General features: G+C 42.2%; 2 protein-coding genes across 4 annotated transcripts in view; both read left to right on the top strand.

Moving 5' to 3' along the window:
- Positions 1 to 2,247, top strand: part of Kdsr (3-ketodihydrosphingosine reductase) — a 30,912-nt gene extending 28,665 nt beyond the window's left edge. Inside the window, exon 9 of one of the 2 annotated variants that reach the window (XM_020175300.2) lies at positions 747 to 2,247. In XM_020175300.2, coding sequence (XP_020030889.1) covers positions 747 to 866 — 120 coding nt within the window. In that variant the 3' untranslated portion in view covers positions 867 to 2,247. The remainder of the gene's footprint in view (positions 1 to 746) is intronic. The other variant, XM_020175299.2, reaches the window with a different exon arrangement.
- A 9,099-nt stretch (positions 2,248 to 11,346) lies between these two features.
- Positions 11,347 to 16,014, top strand: part of Bcl2 (BCL2 apoptosis regulator) — a 173,559-nt gene continuing 168,891 nt past the window's right edge. The window contains exons 1-2 of one of the 2 annotated variants that reach the window (XM_020175301.2): positions 11,347 to 12,172; positions 12,403 to 13,272. In XM_020175301.2, the coding sequence (XP_020030890.1) occupies positions 12,688 to 13,272 (585 nt within the window). In that variant the 5' untranslated portion in view covers positions 11,347 to 12,172; positions 12,403 to 12,687. The other variant, XM_074069674.1, reaches the window with a different exon arrangement.

The following is a 16,014-nucleotide window of genomic DNA, read 5'->3' on the forward strand; positions in this document are numbered from 1 at the left end:
GGGAGGCAATTGTTTGAGTCCTTGCATATCTAAAATGTGTCCTTCTCTTTGTAGGTTTTTCATGATCCCATGTAAAGTTGCTTTTAGTGAGAGTCCATTAGTGGGCAGGGTAAATGGATATGGATAATCACTGCCTTAATCCTGAAACAGTAATTACCTTTTTTACTTGACTGTATTTCCAATTAACAAATATGCTCAAGCCAGGTGCTTGCCTACCTCTACGGCCAGCTACTTGGGAGACTGAGGCTGGAGGACCACTTGAGACCAGGATTTTGAGGCCAGCCTGGGCAACTTAGTGAGACCTTGTGTCAATAATAAATAAATAAATAAACAAAAGGAGTGTCTTTCTCACCCTAGTATTCTCAGCCCCTAGCATGGAAGTTTACTCTTGTGCTCAGAACAAATATCTTAGCCAAAGGCGCCTGGATTGTAGCTTGGCTATTTGGGATGCCAGGATAAATGTTCCCTAGCTATTGTAACCCTGCACTGCTAAGAATACCTATTTTGTTCTTTTTATGGTTGAAGGTCATTAATTGGACAATATTATCTCTCTGGCAGGCTCAGTGCTATACAGTGGTACCGAGCAGGCGTATTCCGTTCTTGGGATTTACTGACACAAAGTTTTCATTATCCTTGGAGCAAAGTAGATGTGTCCTAGAAACTATTTCTTAGAGACCTAAATACCTTGAAGTGAACTATTGTACTGTACTGTTGGATGAGCTAAAAGGTTTCCCTTTATCTTGCAGGTGGTCACCATGGGTCTTTTCCGCACAATTGCTCTGTTTTACCTTGGAAGTTTTGATAACATAGTTCGTCGCTGCATGGTGCAGAAAACAAAACCTGAAATTGCTGACAAAACTGCCTAATTCTGATCCCCTCAGACAAAAGACTGTTTCCAAATAATTTGAACAGCTTGCTGCTGCTACATGGGACCCAATTTTTGGCCTATAGACTCTTATGTCTTGTTTTTGAATGTGTGAGATTGGATCAGTGCCCTTCAGAAACCTGGGTCCAAGCAAAGGGATAGAATCAACTGCAAACAATGTTGTTAACACTATGCAAATATGGGATAGGGGACCCTTTGATTTTTCGGGGCTCCGAGGTGGAGTGATTTTAGTAGGAGAACTAATAGCAGGTGAACAGGGTAAAAGACAGAATGCCAGAATGGTAATTTAAATTTTTCTATTTATTTTTATTTTTTTATACCCCATAGAGATCAAGTCCAGAAAAATGTACTTTACAACACATACGAAGTTTTGAGGGTTTCTTTTTTTTTTAAGTTTATATAAAAGGCAGTGTCTGGTTTTGTTTTGTTTTGTTTTGAACTTGGTGTATTTTATTCAAGGTGAGTTTTACACACTGCCAGTGAGGCTGAATGTCACCGACACCTCTGTGTGGTGCTCAGGATGGAAACTGGCTTCTCTCTCTCTTTGATCCCATAGAGCTGCAAGGGGGATGGGAGGTGGCGATGCGCAGTGGAAGATGGAGAGATGAGCTTTGGGAAGAGAAAAATCAGTGCTTTCTTGTCTTCGTCAGACTCGAATGCTTAGGGACTTTTCATTTTCATTCATGGGGAAAGGTAGCCTCCTTAAATATTTTCTTTAGAGAATTAAAATCTTAGAAGCTTAAAAGTTTACAATTTCTTCCATAGCCATGAAGTTCACCTGAAGTTCACCTCTTCCATTCCGTTGTAGTGTCTCCTTTTCCCATTTTGCTTATACTGCTGTAATATTTTTGTAAAACAAACAAACAAAAAAAACCAGCTAAGATTTTTTTGGCTTTTTAAATTCATGAATTCATTAAAACAAACAAAAAAATTAAAAAGTGTGACATTCTTATCCTTGTAGCATATATGTAGCTTTTAGGAAATATTTTAGTTTTACTCACTAGGAAAAAAAAGATGGCTAATTTTGCTTTGAAATAAAGTGATTGCCTCTTCTCTCTGAGACTCTCCCGCTGACCCTGAGGGCAGTGCCTTCATGCCAAGTGTTAAGGAGCCCACTCACCCCTCTGTGTAGCCCTGGAAATCATTGTCACCGAGGAATGTGGTTTCTGGGTTACAGGATTGTTGTTCTACAGCAAGTGCCTATGACGAGTCTCAGCCGACATTCCCTTTCCATCCTGTTCATTACTCACTGTCCTCTGACTTAAAGACAGTTGCCATCATTTTGTTGTCATAGCCCCTTTTTGCATACACAGTAGTGCATTCCAGTTCACTTTTCTGGGAAAAGACCTTTTAAAGAAAAAGACTTTTAAAGAAAAAAAAACTTTTATATTGTAAAAAATACAAATAAATAAATAAAAACAAAAGCAATTAAAGATCTAGAAATTATAGCCAGCCTTGATTTCCTCTTGAGTTCTTGAAGCTCTTGTCTTTTGAGTGACTTAGTTTTTGATGAGTAAGATGTTTAATGGCTCCACTGGTATCTTTATGAAGATCTGAGAATGCATATTTTAAACACTGTTGCAGAGGACATTATTTAACATACCCATTGCTTGAAATAACTTCATTACCTTTACAGGACTAGGCTCATGCCAAATGGGTCCATGGATCTCCCAGGCTTATAGTCAAAAGTTTGCAAACTATGCAGAGTCAGCCTGGGCCACTGCAGAAATAGAAGAGCGGCTGTGTTTTCCCAATTCACAGAAAACAAATACATTAATATCTGAGTGTTTCTCAAGTCTGTTTTCTTATAAATGTTCCTTAAGTGTTGGCACCTTCTACTGCTGATCTGTAGTAAAATCTAATGGAAGATGGTGTCTGATTTAAGAAACTACATAACAATAGTTATTTCAGCATACTTTTTTCAAATGATCCTCAGAGGGGTAACTTTTATTCCAGTTAGTTTACTGCCTGAACAAATTCAAGAGCCCCTGGTCTGTGGTGGGAAGTAATTGATCCTAACTCAATTTAAGCTCAGGGGTGAGAACTGATTTGCAGAGATCCTCACCAAAGGAGTTTCTTTGGGCTTTGGGGAGCATGGAGTTAAAGGACCACACTCGCCCATCCAGACAACCTCGAAATGAAGTTTCTGTAAAGTCAATGTGCAGTTCATTAGCAAACTTGAGCTGATGTGATAGTATTGTTTTCATATGTGCAACATCCCATGCCTGTTCATTAATTTTGCCTGGAGAGGTATCAATGGGTTTGATTATAGGTCTTGCCCATACTCTGTGAAGGTGTTTTGTGATAGCCAATCTATTACCTTTTTAAAATCAAACAAACTGTGAATTCAGAAATACATCTGGGCCAAAGGTTTTGGATTTGGGATTGTAGACATTTAAATAGCGCCCCACAGAGCTCTGACTCCATCTAAAATGTGAAAACATCACAAGGAAAATTCTGCATTTTAAGTGTTTGGACTCCATTCTTGTGCAATGTGGTTTTCTGCTCAAGGGAGAAAGGGAGGTGGGATGTCCTCATTCCAATTGTTGGGGAAACTATTAACTTTTTTTGTGGGGGGAGGATTACATTGTTCTAGTATTTACTATACATCAAAGTGGATGAATCTTACCTATGGCAGTTGAAGGGCTTTTTTTTGTTTTGTCTTTTCTTTTGGTGCATGTGCTAAACCAGAGTTCTGCCACTGAGCTGTAGGCCCAGCCCTAGTATTTTAATTACAATCCTTAGACATGTTTCTCTGTATGTGACCACAAACAGCTTAGGCAAATTTCAGCTCTGAAGTACCTGCTTTACAGGTTTTGGTTGTACTGTTTTATTATAATGTATTTGTGAGTATATTTATTTTAAAAATAACATCCTTCAGCGCATAAATTCCAAAATATGTTCAAGGGCCCTTCATAATTGAAAATCGAATAAAAGACAATTTTCATTTCTTTTTACAAAAACAAAAATCATGGACTGATCCAGTGATGAGGCTAAGTGATAGAATGCTTGCCTAGCATACAGGAGGCCCTGGGTTTGATCCCAAGCAGAACAAAAACAGGAGAGTTGTTCTCTATACTTAAAATAATAATAATTTGCACAATTGAAGAAATTTTAGGACCAGGTGTTGTGGCTTTTTATAGTCCCAGTTACTTGGGAGGTAGAGATGGGAGAATCTCCACCTGCCTAGGCAGTGTCCTGCCTAGGCAATGCATGAGACCCTATCTGAAAAAATAAAAATAAAATAAAGCAAAAGAGCCCAGGACTCAAGGAGTAGAGCACTTGTCTAGCAAGCACAAGGCCCTGCATTTGAAACCCAGTACTACTGCTAAAAACAAACAAATGCTGTTGTGATGGTCTCTTACATATATTTAGTTATAAATATTTATTGTGTAAAACTGAACATTATTGCAAGTGAGACTTTAAGAGGCTTTTTAGTATTTAGATCATGAAAGCATTTGGGCAATAGTTCCTTCAAAGAATTGTATGTTTTTGTCTTTCTAGAAGGCAATGGCATAATTTTTTTTCTGAATTACATCATCAGATTTAATTTTTATTACATCATGTTGTAATTTAAATATGTATTATCCACTCAAGACTACCTTTAAATATTTGTACTTCTTGATGTAAGATGCTTTGTGTCTTTCTCATTTCCCTTAGTTCTTAGAACCCAGCTTTAAAAAATGTTGCTACCCATGATCTTCTAATTCTGGGCTAGATCTTGTTCAGATTATAGATAGTTCAGTGTAGTGACTATGGATTTTGATAAATTGAAGAGGAGATAGTCATCTTCTTGATGTGACAACTATAAAGACTTTTTTTAATTGACAAAAGAACACATGGCTATTTTGATACATTTAGAACTTGTGTTTGCTACTTTAGAAGTTTTTGTGGCAGAATTGTAACCATTTTTTATATCTTGTATTTCTGAATTACAAAAAAATAAATGGGGAATAAGCTTTATACATCTGAGTACTTATTTTTTCTAGCAATTTGGGTTAAGAGACCAGTTAAGAAAAACACAAATGTCTTCTATATGTTATCTTGACTTGGCAACCTAAACGTTTCTCATTTCTTTTTGCAAAAGCAATGTCACAAAGCCTCATTTTAAGGAAGAATATTTTCAGTTTTTTTTCAAGTATGTTCTGCTTGATATAGGATATATGTGTGAAAGTTTTAAAAATGTGGAATTTAATAAATTTTCTTGTCATTATATTTCATATATAAGTGAATAGATTTCCCATACTTTACACCAGCATGTCCTCTCAATTAACTGTCTCCTAGTTCTGAAAGGTAGCAGACTGTACAAGAGTGATATGTAAAAGGAGCTACTTTGATACTCATCAGGGGGGTTTTCCTTTTTTTTTTAATTGCTTAATTAAAAATTAATTAAACAATTAATTTAAATTAATTAAACAATTAATTTTAATTGTTTAATTGTTGTGCTGGGGGTACATTGTGGCATTTACAAAGTTCATACAATATATCATACTTTAATTTACCCCCTCCATCATTCTCCTTTATCCCCCCTCCCCCATTCCTGGAATAGTTTCAACAGGTATCATTTTTCCACTTACATACATGAGTACACAGCATCTGCACTGTATTCACCCTCCCTCACCTTTTCCTCACCTCCTCCCCCTCCCACTGGTGCCAACCCCCCCAGGCAGATGCTCCTGTCCTTTGAGTTTGTAAAAGAAAAAAAAAATAACATTTTTGTTTAAGATAGCTACGCAGGGAGTATCCTTGTGAGATTTCCATATATATATAAATCCAAATTGGTTCATCTCTATTTTTCTTCTTTCTGTCTTAGTCCCCTTCTTATACTGGTTTCAACAGGTTTAAAAATTCTATATTCATTCTTGTATAGAGAGTACATCAACCATATTCACCTTCTTAACTTCCTTCTTTTACCTTCCCCCTCTGGTATCTGATCTCCCATTAGTATGACCTGTTTTTCATAATATTGCTATATTTGTATTAGGTCTATATTCCACATTTGAGAGGAAACATGCAGCTTTTTGGCTTCTGTACCTAACTAACTGAAGATGATGTTCTCAAGTTCCATCCATTCACCTGCAAACTACAAAACTTCATTCTTTGTGGTTGAATAAAATTCCATTGTATGTAAATACCTTATTTTCTTAAGCCATTCATCAGTAGTGGGCATCTTGGCTGTTTCCATAGCTTAGCTATTGTGAATAGTGCTGCAATAAACATGGGTGTGCAGGTGCCTTTATTATAACCTAACTTACATTCCTTTGGGTATATTCCTAGGAGTGGAATTGCTGGATCATTTCATCAGTTCTTAAACAAAAAGGTTGGTCCCATTGAGAAGAGACTGTTCATATGTCTTGATTTACAGGCTTAACTTTTCTTTAAATTCATACAATTTATATTCACAAGTGGCATGTGATATCATTTTAATTTTTATGTTAGGATGTTAAAAAGAAAAAATGTGTTTCTTGGTTTCTATCCCGCTGCTGACTTTAGAAGTTCTGTTTTTCCTCATTCCACATATATTTCTTGAATACCAATGATGAACTCAATCAATATCAAGACCCTGTGAGTATAATTCTGTGCAAACAACTTGTCCCTGAGAATTTAACAGGTATGGGTCACTGTCAAGTGCTTTATATGTTTTAACTCATTGAAATCATATCCTATCCCTAAAAGTTGTGTTATTTTTATTTCTGGGTTACAAATGGGTAGGAACAGCAAGGTTTAATAACTAGCTCAAGGTCACAGGTGTCAAAGGGATGGAGTCAGGATTCCAAGCCAAGTTTCTAGTTTTGAAGCTCCTAGTTTCCAGTTTCACAGAGGAAGAAGTTCTTGAGCCAAAATGTAAGGAATGGGTTTGGGTTTGCCAGGTGAAAAGGTTGGGTGCATTGCAGGGAGGCAAGTAGATGTGCAAAGGCAAAAGATGTGAGAGGTGGGGGTGTATTCCAAAAGCCACCAGAAGTTAAGATAGCTGCAAGAAGGGAAAGTGGAAGGGGAAGGGTGGGCGGGTTTGACCACATTATGCCATGCAAAGGAGCAGGAGTCTAGCCTTTGAAGAACTGTGAGCAGAAATAGGAAGTAGCTAGATTTCAGTTTTAGGAAGGCCATGTTAGGCACTGGAGTAAATAATCCTCATTAGTTTGAAAGACACCCCTTTAGATAAATATGTATTGATTGTTACCCCCAAAAGGTGTTGACATCCTTGACCTTATTCAGAAATAGGTCTGTGCAGATATAATCACGTGAAGATGAGGTTACTGAAGATAGGTCCTAATCCAGTATGGCAGATGACCTTGTAACAAGGAGAAAACAGATACACAGGAAGGGTGCCATGTCATGACCAAGACAGAGACTGAGGGATTTTTCCTTAAGCAAGGAACATCAAGCAGAGTTAGGAAGAGACAGGAAGGGATTCTACCCAGAGTCCCAGCGGGAACATGGCCATGCTGTCATCTTGACCTTGGCCCTTAACCTCCAGAACTGTGAGCGATTATACATGTATTTCTGTCATTTTAAGCCACCCGTTTGTGGGACTTTGTTATGGAAGCCCTGCGAAACAAACATTAGCCTTGATTTTTCTAATTGTGTCCACTAACAATATCTGGGAGATACTGGGCTCTGTGCTAAATAGCAAAAGAGAATAAAAGCACACATAGGAGTGTTAATTCTTCACCTGTCCCCGGCAGTATGATGATGTTACACTTTGTTTGGTTCTAGTACATCAGGTTCAATCCAAGGAGAGTAGTAGGCATTTGAAAAATATGAGAAAAGATCCCAAGCCTTAGTTTACTGCAGTGTAAATGCCACATCATTAATTTGAAAGGGAAAAATGGCCACAAGTGAATTTCCTATGCTTCCTTTGTAAACCAAAAGTAAACATTATTTGTCCACTGTTAAAGTTACACAGCAGCATGATTTATTTCTAATCTGGTGTCTATTTTTAAAGGTTACTTCTTAATCTATTAGTTTTTGAAGTTTGGCACTCACCATAAATTAGGTAAGTTTCTTCTTTTTTGATTTTTTTTCTTTGGCAGTAATGGAGTTTGGACTCTGGGCCTAGTGCTTGCTAGGAAGTGCTCTACTCCTTGAGCTGTAACCCAGCCCCCTTTGGCTTTTTAGTTATTTTGGGAAGAGGGTTTTGTGTTTTGGCCTGGGGCTAGCCTCAGACCACAATCCTCCTGTCTTTACCTCCCTGCAGAGTTGGGATTAGTAATGCACCCTGTCTATACCTCTGCAAAGTTGGGATTAGTAAGTAACACACCCTGTCCTATACCTCTGCAGAGTTGGGATTTGTAATGCACCCTGTCTATACCTCCCTGCAGAGTTGGGATTAGTAATGCACCCTGTCTATACCTCCCTGCAGGGTTGTGCACCACCATGCCTGGCTTATTTGTTGAGAGACTTTTTTGGCCAGGCTGACCTGGAACCTCCTGATTTCTGCCTCCTGAGTATCTGGGATTTACAGATGTGAGTCATTGTGCCTGGCCAGTCAGGTGGGTTTCTAAATTGAACTAAGGCTTACAGATTAGATTTGATGAAAGTGTCACCTGATTGACAAGAATGATTTGGGAGCACACAGCGGACTGTGGGGATGTTACAGCAGAGGAAAGGCTCTGAGCCCGAATGAACTGGGAACAGTTACCAAGTTACCAAGACCTACCTACCAAGTATTCAAACCACTAGAAAGAACATGGCACCATTCAGAAGAGCCCATAATAAGATATTTGAAATTAAATACTAGCATTTTAGATTGCTTATCGAGCCTATGCGATCTTATTCCTAAGAAGTTTTTCACTTCTGTGGGTTACTCTTTCTAGTGAGTTCATTTTGTTTATGGATTTAGTCTACTTCATTTGGAGTTATGATTTGTAACCTAAAATAGTTATATTTTTAGCGCTTTCATATTCCTGTGTTACCAATTCCCTCTGAGATAATGATCTTTCCTCTTGTTTCAAATAACAGTTTAATACCTGGAAAGATTTGATAATACTTACATTAAACATTAGTATGTTTACGTTAGAATAATGGTTTTTTTAAGTGTTAAAAACTTAGATAACATTTTACGTTGGTGATGGATGAACTTTCTGTATAATACTGTTAGACACAACCAACCAGCAGGTGGCGAGACCTGGCAATAAAACGATTTTTTTTCATACTGAAGAATGATAAAGGAAAACACAGAAACCTTTTGGTCTCTTGATACAGTCTCCATTCCCTGCTTCTTGTTTCTTTCTCTTCCTGGTGCCACCCCTACTGGTAGAATACAAGGAGGCAGACTGGCAAAGGGTGGTCCCTCTGTTCTGAAGAGGTAGAAGCCATCTTGGACAGAGAAAAGTCCATGGTGCATTTGCCTGAAGGTCTCAGATGCAGGTGTGCCAAGATTTGTAGCACAGACCTGTCCTGAGGCTCTCAGTTAGTCAAGATGCCACATAAGGAACTTAGCCTGGCAAAACCCATAACGTGAGGCTGATGGGAGCAAAGGAAAAGTCAGCTTGTCTGTCTCTGGGAAAGGGGAATCCATTTCCTACTGGCTGCCCCCTTTGCAGAAGTACAATTTCTTTTCCAACTCTGTCCTCTCGTTTCTTCACCCAAATGCTGGGTATTAGAAGTGCAAAGGCTTTCAATTCCTCTTAAGTAATTTTAAACAAGTTTCCAAGAAGATCCTTAAGCCATGGTGTTATGAAATCAAAATAATTTCTACTATTTTTACGAGAACACATGTCCCAAGTCAAGCCATACCCAATGTTTACCTCCAGGCCAGAGTGCCTCTCCACACTTCCCGCGAATAAAAGGGGAATCTGTCACAGCCATCAAAAGGGCAGGAAGGAACATCTCCCTTCAATTCTCTCTTACCTGGATAAGAGATTTGTACCAGAGCACCTATTCCTACAGGAAGGAGGGTGGCATGATGACTGATTGAATGTAATAAATAAAAATTATGTGGTACTTTTTTTTTTTTGCTTGAAAGTAGATGCTTTTACACTAGAAATGAGAAAAAATACAGCATCAGAATGTATTTGTATACCTACATAGTACTCATTTGTATTGTTTCTATGACCACAATAGTTCAAGGTTCCTACAGATTTATACCTGAGCACTATTAAGTAAGCTGCTTTTAGTAAACATTGTTTCTTGATGCTTTGTCAAAGGCTCTTAAGAATAGTTATACACATGGAACTTGTTTGTCCTTGTCCTTTTCTCTTACGGGCTATTTATGCTGGTAGCTTTAAAATCTGTCTGCTCGTGCGCACAAAGATGTGTGTGTGTGTGTGTGTGTGTGTGTGTGTGTGTGTGTGTTTATCATTTGTGAAGGTGAGGCCTTCTAGGATTGGCTGCTAAGCAAAGGTGGAGACATTTAAAAACGCACCCACCCCAGTGTTGGGATTCTGGGCTTGAAAGTTGCCATACAGCAAGCACTCCTGTATCCAGCCCTCACCCGGTGCCAAAAGTGTTAGGGGCAGAAGATTATTTATCTATTTTAAAGCCTCTGATCTACCCTCCCCGCACCTCTCCACGGCCCACTGAGAGTTAGATCCGGCCTTGATGACCAAGGTGGGTGTTCAGGTTGAAATGAACCGTTCTGCGCACGCGTGTTGTGTGTGGACACCTACGCAGCAACTTGAAAGTAAACACGAAGCTTGGGACTTCCCTGGGCATTCCTTAATCAATGTGCAGCGTGGCTTCTCTTCACTGGGGGGAGGGCAGCGCTGAGGTCCCTCGGCTGCGGGGATCCTGGGTCCTCTCTCGTCGGTGACATAGCAAGTGTCTGCGCACACACCGTGCACATCTACACACTGCACATAGTGTACACACGCGCACGGTTAGAAAGGGACGAAGCGATTCCAGGCCGTCCTTTTGCACAGCGCACCCACCCTACAGCCGCCCGCCGTGTGCTCCGCCGCCCGACCACGTGCGGACTCCGGCGGCCCCGTCCCCCGCGGGCCCCGGCGACCCCCGAGCGCGCGCCAGGCCCCCGCAGGCCCGACAAGGCCCCTCGCACACCCACCGCGCCGCGGCCGCGCGGGAGGCCTGCGCCGCCCGCGCCACCCACCCGGCCGGGCCCTGCGGGCGGAGAGGAGCAGGCGGGTGGCCAGCCCAGGCGCGCCCTGCCCAGCCGCGGCCCTGCGCGCCATGTGTCGCCGGCCGGCCGCGGCGCCTTTAACCGGGAAAGGCAGCGAGGCGGAGGGGGCGGTCGGGCGGCTCAGAGGAGGGATCTTTCTTTCTTCTTTTTTTGAATGAACAGTGACGTACGTACAGGAAACCAGGCGGTTTGTGCGGAGAATGAAGTAAGAGGCCGGACCCCCCCACCCCCGCCCCGTGCCCGCCCCCTTCCTCCCCGCCCCCTCCCCGCCCGCGCGCCCGCCCGCCCGCCGTGCTCCCGCCGCCGCTCCCGGGGTCCCCACCAAAGCCGCCACCGCCGCTGCCCGCGAAGGTGCCCGGGCGCTGGCCCTGCCCGCCCGCCCGCCCGCGACCGTCACCGCTCGGGGCGGGCTGCGCAGCGGGAGCTCCAAGAGGCGGCAGCCGCCAGCGCCGCCAGCGCCGCCGCGCAGAAGCAGGAGGAGGAGAAAGGGTGCACTGCTCGGAGGCGGGGTGCGCTGGTGGGGTGCAGCGGAAGAAGGGGTCCAGGGGGGAGAACTTCGTAGTCATCCTTTTTAGGAAAAGAGGGGGAAAAATAAAACCCTCCCCGCCCTCCCCCTCCCTCTCCCTCGCCGCACCACACACAGCGCGCGGGCTTCTCGCGCTCGGCACCGGCGGGCCGGGCGCGTCCTGCCTTCATTTATCAAGCAGCTTTTCGGAAAATGCATTTGCCGTTCGGAGTTCCATCAGAAGAGGATTCCTGTCCCCGTCCCCGGCTCTTCACCGTCCCCCACCCGTGTCTCTGTTGCGTGGAGGCACGAAGCGGTCCCGTGGCTAGAGATCCATGTCTGTGCCCGCGCGTGTGTGCGCGCGTGTAAATTGCCGAGAGGGGGGAAATCACAGGAGTTCTGCAAATGCCGGATTGTAATTCATCTGCCGCCGCCGCTGCCTTTTGCTCTCCTGCTCTTGAGATCTCTGGTTGGGATTCCTACGGATTGACATTTCTGTGAAGCAGAAGTCTGGGAATCAATCTGGAAATCCTCCTCGTTTTTCCCCTCCCCGCCCCCCCAACTCCTGATTCATTTGGAAGTTTCAAAGCAGCTATCAACGGAGAGTTCTGAAGATGGATGGGATCGTTGCCTTATGCATTTGTTTTGGTTTTGCAAAAGAAACTTGACAGAGGATCGTGCTGTCCTTTAAAAAATACAAGTAAGTTCTTTGCACAGGAAATCGGTTTAATGTAACTTTCAGCGGACACATTTGAAAATTTTGACTTTTAAGTGCATCCGAGTAAATTTAAGTTCCAGGCAGTTTGATATTCTTTTTTAAAAACGTGTAACTCGTAGTGTGTATACCCTTCTTTCACTCAGTGTATTAAGGAAAATGCACCTGATTTTAACTTACTAGATCTTTTTTCTCTCTTTCTTGTCACCTTTCAGCAACACGGAGGAAGTAGACTGATATTAACAGTACTTAATAATGTGCCTCATGAAATAAAGATCCGAAAGGAATTTGAATAAAAATTTCCTGCATTTTATGCCAAGGGGGAAACACCAGAATCAAGTGTTCCGCGTGACTGAAGACACCCCCTCATCCAAGAATGCAAAGCACATCCAATAAAATAGCTGGATTATAATTATTCTTTTTTTTCTTTCGGGGCCGTGGGGTGGGAAGCGGGGACGAGAGGTGCTGTTGGTACCCAGCTGCTTTTCCTCGGGGGAAGGATGGCGCAAGCTGGGAGAACAGGGTATGATAACCGGGAGATAGTGATGAAATACATCCACTATAAGCTGTCACAGAGGGGCTACGAGTGGGATGCCGGAGACGTGGGCGCCGCGCCCCCGGAGGCCACCCCAGCGCCGGGCATCTTCTCCTTCCAGCCCGGGAGCAACCCCCTGCCCGCTGCGCCCCGGGACCGGGCCGCCAGGACCACGTCGCTGCCGCCCCCGGTCGCCCCCGCCGCCCGCGCCGGGCCTGCGCTCAGCCCAGTACCACCTGTGGTCCACCTGACCCTCCGCCAGGCTGGCGATGACTTCTCCCGGCGCTACCGCCGCGACTTCGCCGAGATGTCCAGCCAGCTGCACCTGACGCCCTTCACCGCGAGGGGACGCTTTGCCACGGTGGTGGAGGAGCTCTTCAGGGATGGGGTGAACTGGGGGAGGATTGTGGCCTTCTTTGAGTTCGGTGGGGTCATGTGTGTGGAGAGCGTCAACCGGGAGATGTCGCCTCTGGTGGACAACATCGCCTTGTGGATGATTGAGTACCTGAACCGGCACCTGCACACCTGGATCCAGGATAACGGAGGCTGGGTAGGTGTATGCCTAGTTGAATGAACCTGGGCTTACGGTCTCGCGTGTTTGATGCCGTGGTTGGGGTGTGTGTTTGTGTGTGTGGACCCTTGGGCTCAAGAGGATGCAATTCGGTCCTGTTGAGCCAGTGAAATAAAATCAAGTTTGTAGCTTTTCTGCTTCCCTCCCACTTCCTCTGGATCGAGCGCATCCCCGCCAACTCTGATGTGGTAATTCCTTCCTGCTAAAAGTGTTGAATTTGCTTGCCAAGCTGTGGAAGTTCAAAGATCAAGCATTTTCAATCCAGTAGAATTTTGTGATAAATGGTATCCCTTCAGTGTTTCTCAGCTTACTTGATCTGAGTAGCTTGTTGAAATGGAGATTTCAGGGAGAACTTATGAACCAGATCTCCAGGGTTGAATCTTGTCTGTGCACCTTAAGCTCCCCTAGTGGATTCTTCTGAAAATTTCCCAATTAGAGGATCAGACTCCACTCGAGGACCAAGGGATGCCTTTTTTGACTCACTTGGTAAAAATTTTCCCAAAGAAGAAAAGCAATATAACTCCTGTCCCTGGAAAACTTAGCAATGTTTGTAAAGAGGTTAAGTTGTCATTGAAGTTCCCGGAATCTAATCTACAGTGTGCCATATTCCCAGTGGGCTTGATGGTCTGTGCGGTTTACAGAATACTAGGCTAGGGCTGCCTTACTCCATCTCATCAGTGAACAGCTTTGCAATGGCTACATACTTTGTGTTCTATAACTAGTGGCATTTGAGCATCTTTTACTTTTCCCCACTTAGAATCTGTAATTTTGTGATTTTCTCTGCTAAAAAAATAGAAAAAGAAAAACCTTGCATCTAGAGTATCTATGTAAGGAGAAGTCATTCCTAACTGTGGCTTCTCTTCAGTTGAAATGACTGATAGCTGTAGCTTTGAAGCCCATTGGTGAAGTGATTGGTTTCTGGCACTGTGCTAGATAGAACTTCCATCATTTTACCACACAGTTCTACTTTTCTGCACAAGGGCATGGGGGTGGGGGCAGCTCCTAAGACTTGGAGTTTGTCATTAAGATCTACATCTTGTATCTAAAATGATTAATTTATGAAAAAGTAATGATTCTTGTCAGAAGTTTAAAAAAAAAAACTTGTTTTAATCAGAAGAGTTGTCTTTGGAAAAAGATGCAATTCGGTCCTGTCCCTTATAGTGACAGAAGAATGACTAATATTATCTTACAGGACTGAACAGGAGCAGAAAATGTAGAATTGACTGCACGTGGATTAAATATCAAGAACCATGTTACATGCTTTTACTACAGTTTACAAGATGTACTGATATTCAGGGACCCAAAAGAGAAAAGGCCAAGAAAAGTAGATGATTGCTGTGAACATCTGATATTATTTGACCAAAGCTGACAAAATATTGATGCCACTGTTCAATGTTTAAAAGTAAAATTAGCTAAAATATCCCAATTTAAATCTCTAAAATTCCAACACTCTTTGTCAATTGTTTGCTTATTGAAATCTCACATTATCAGACCTTTAGTAATTCTAGAAGAATTTGCTAAAGGATGAAAAATGTTTTTGTTAAAAGTTTTGTTAAGTAGGTGGTTTGTTTTTTAGCCACTGCATCCAAAGAGGCTTCCAGACTCCAGAAGGATAATTTTAAAGCCAAAGTAAAATGAATTTAATAGCTTTACTATTTCATATTTTTATGCAAAAATATTTAAAGTTTTTCTTTCTAGTTGAAAGAAATCCAAGGCAGCAAACTGCCATCTATCAAGTTAATAAAAAGGTGGGAAACAGGGCCATATGTTTACGATAGAAATTTAGATATAACCTTGGCTTTGAGTTGAGTTGAGTATGTTAACATCTCATACAGCTGAAGTTTCTTTTTAAATGAAGCATCGCTTTTTCTCTGTTCACAATCGGGTTTTCGTTGGAGAACCTAACTTTGTGGTCAACAGGTATCTGGGGTTCATAAATGTACAGGCTATATTTTAATGATGCCAAACCACAATGACATACTGTAGAACATGATAAAAAAATTTTTGACAAAGCCTCTAACAGTAAAAATAAATCATACAGAACCACAAGTGACTGATGGTAAAATGTGTAATAGTTTTCAGAACAACACATAGATGGATGACTACATAGGACAACAAAGGAATTTAGCAAAAAAAAAAGTATGTATCAGGAAATGCATTCATATGTGGACAGTTTATATTCTAAAGTGGTCATACTTGCAATTTATAAATAATTTGCCTATCATTTCAAATGTGTGTCTCTAATCTAAGTTTTTATCTTAGGCAGCTGGCATACAGACAGATTTTCCTCTAGATTTATACAAGTCAGGGTTGCATCTCCAATAGTATGCTGCATCTTGCACTGTAGGTTTGACAACCATGAGAAACCTTCAGAAGAGAGCTAGCATATTTTCTTGCAATATGAGAAAATGGTGTGTGTTATTTCCAGAGCTGATGGATCAGCTCATCTGTGGAACACTACTATACTTGAGGGTTTAAAACTAAAGTCACTGTTTCTTTTCTTCTGCAAAAGTCAGAAGAAACTTTCTGAGACCAAGGGAAACTGTTTGCGTTCTGTGTTTCATGGAGAAAGCAGTCTGTGGAATGAAAGAAGGTTCCTGAAGCCCTAAATAAAGATTAAAGAAGTAATTGGGTGTAGAATGGGTGTGGCTTTGTTCCTAAGTCTGAATGAGGCATTGTGTAGCATCCAGAGAAAGGCAGGAAAGAGGGAACAGTGAGAGA

The sequence above is a fragment of the Castor canadensis genome, chromosome 4 (assembly GCF_047511655.1).
Source record: "Castor canadensis chromosome 4, mCasCan1.hap1v2, whole genome shotgun sequence".
Taxonomy (NCBI): domain Eukaryota; kingdom Metazoa; phylum Chordata; class Mammalia; order Rodentia; family Castoridae; genus Castor; species Castor canadensis.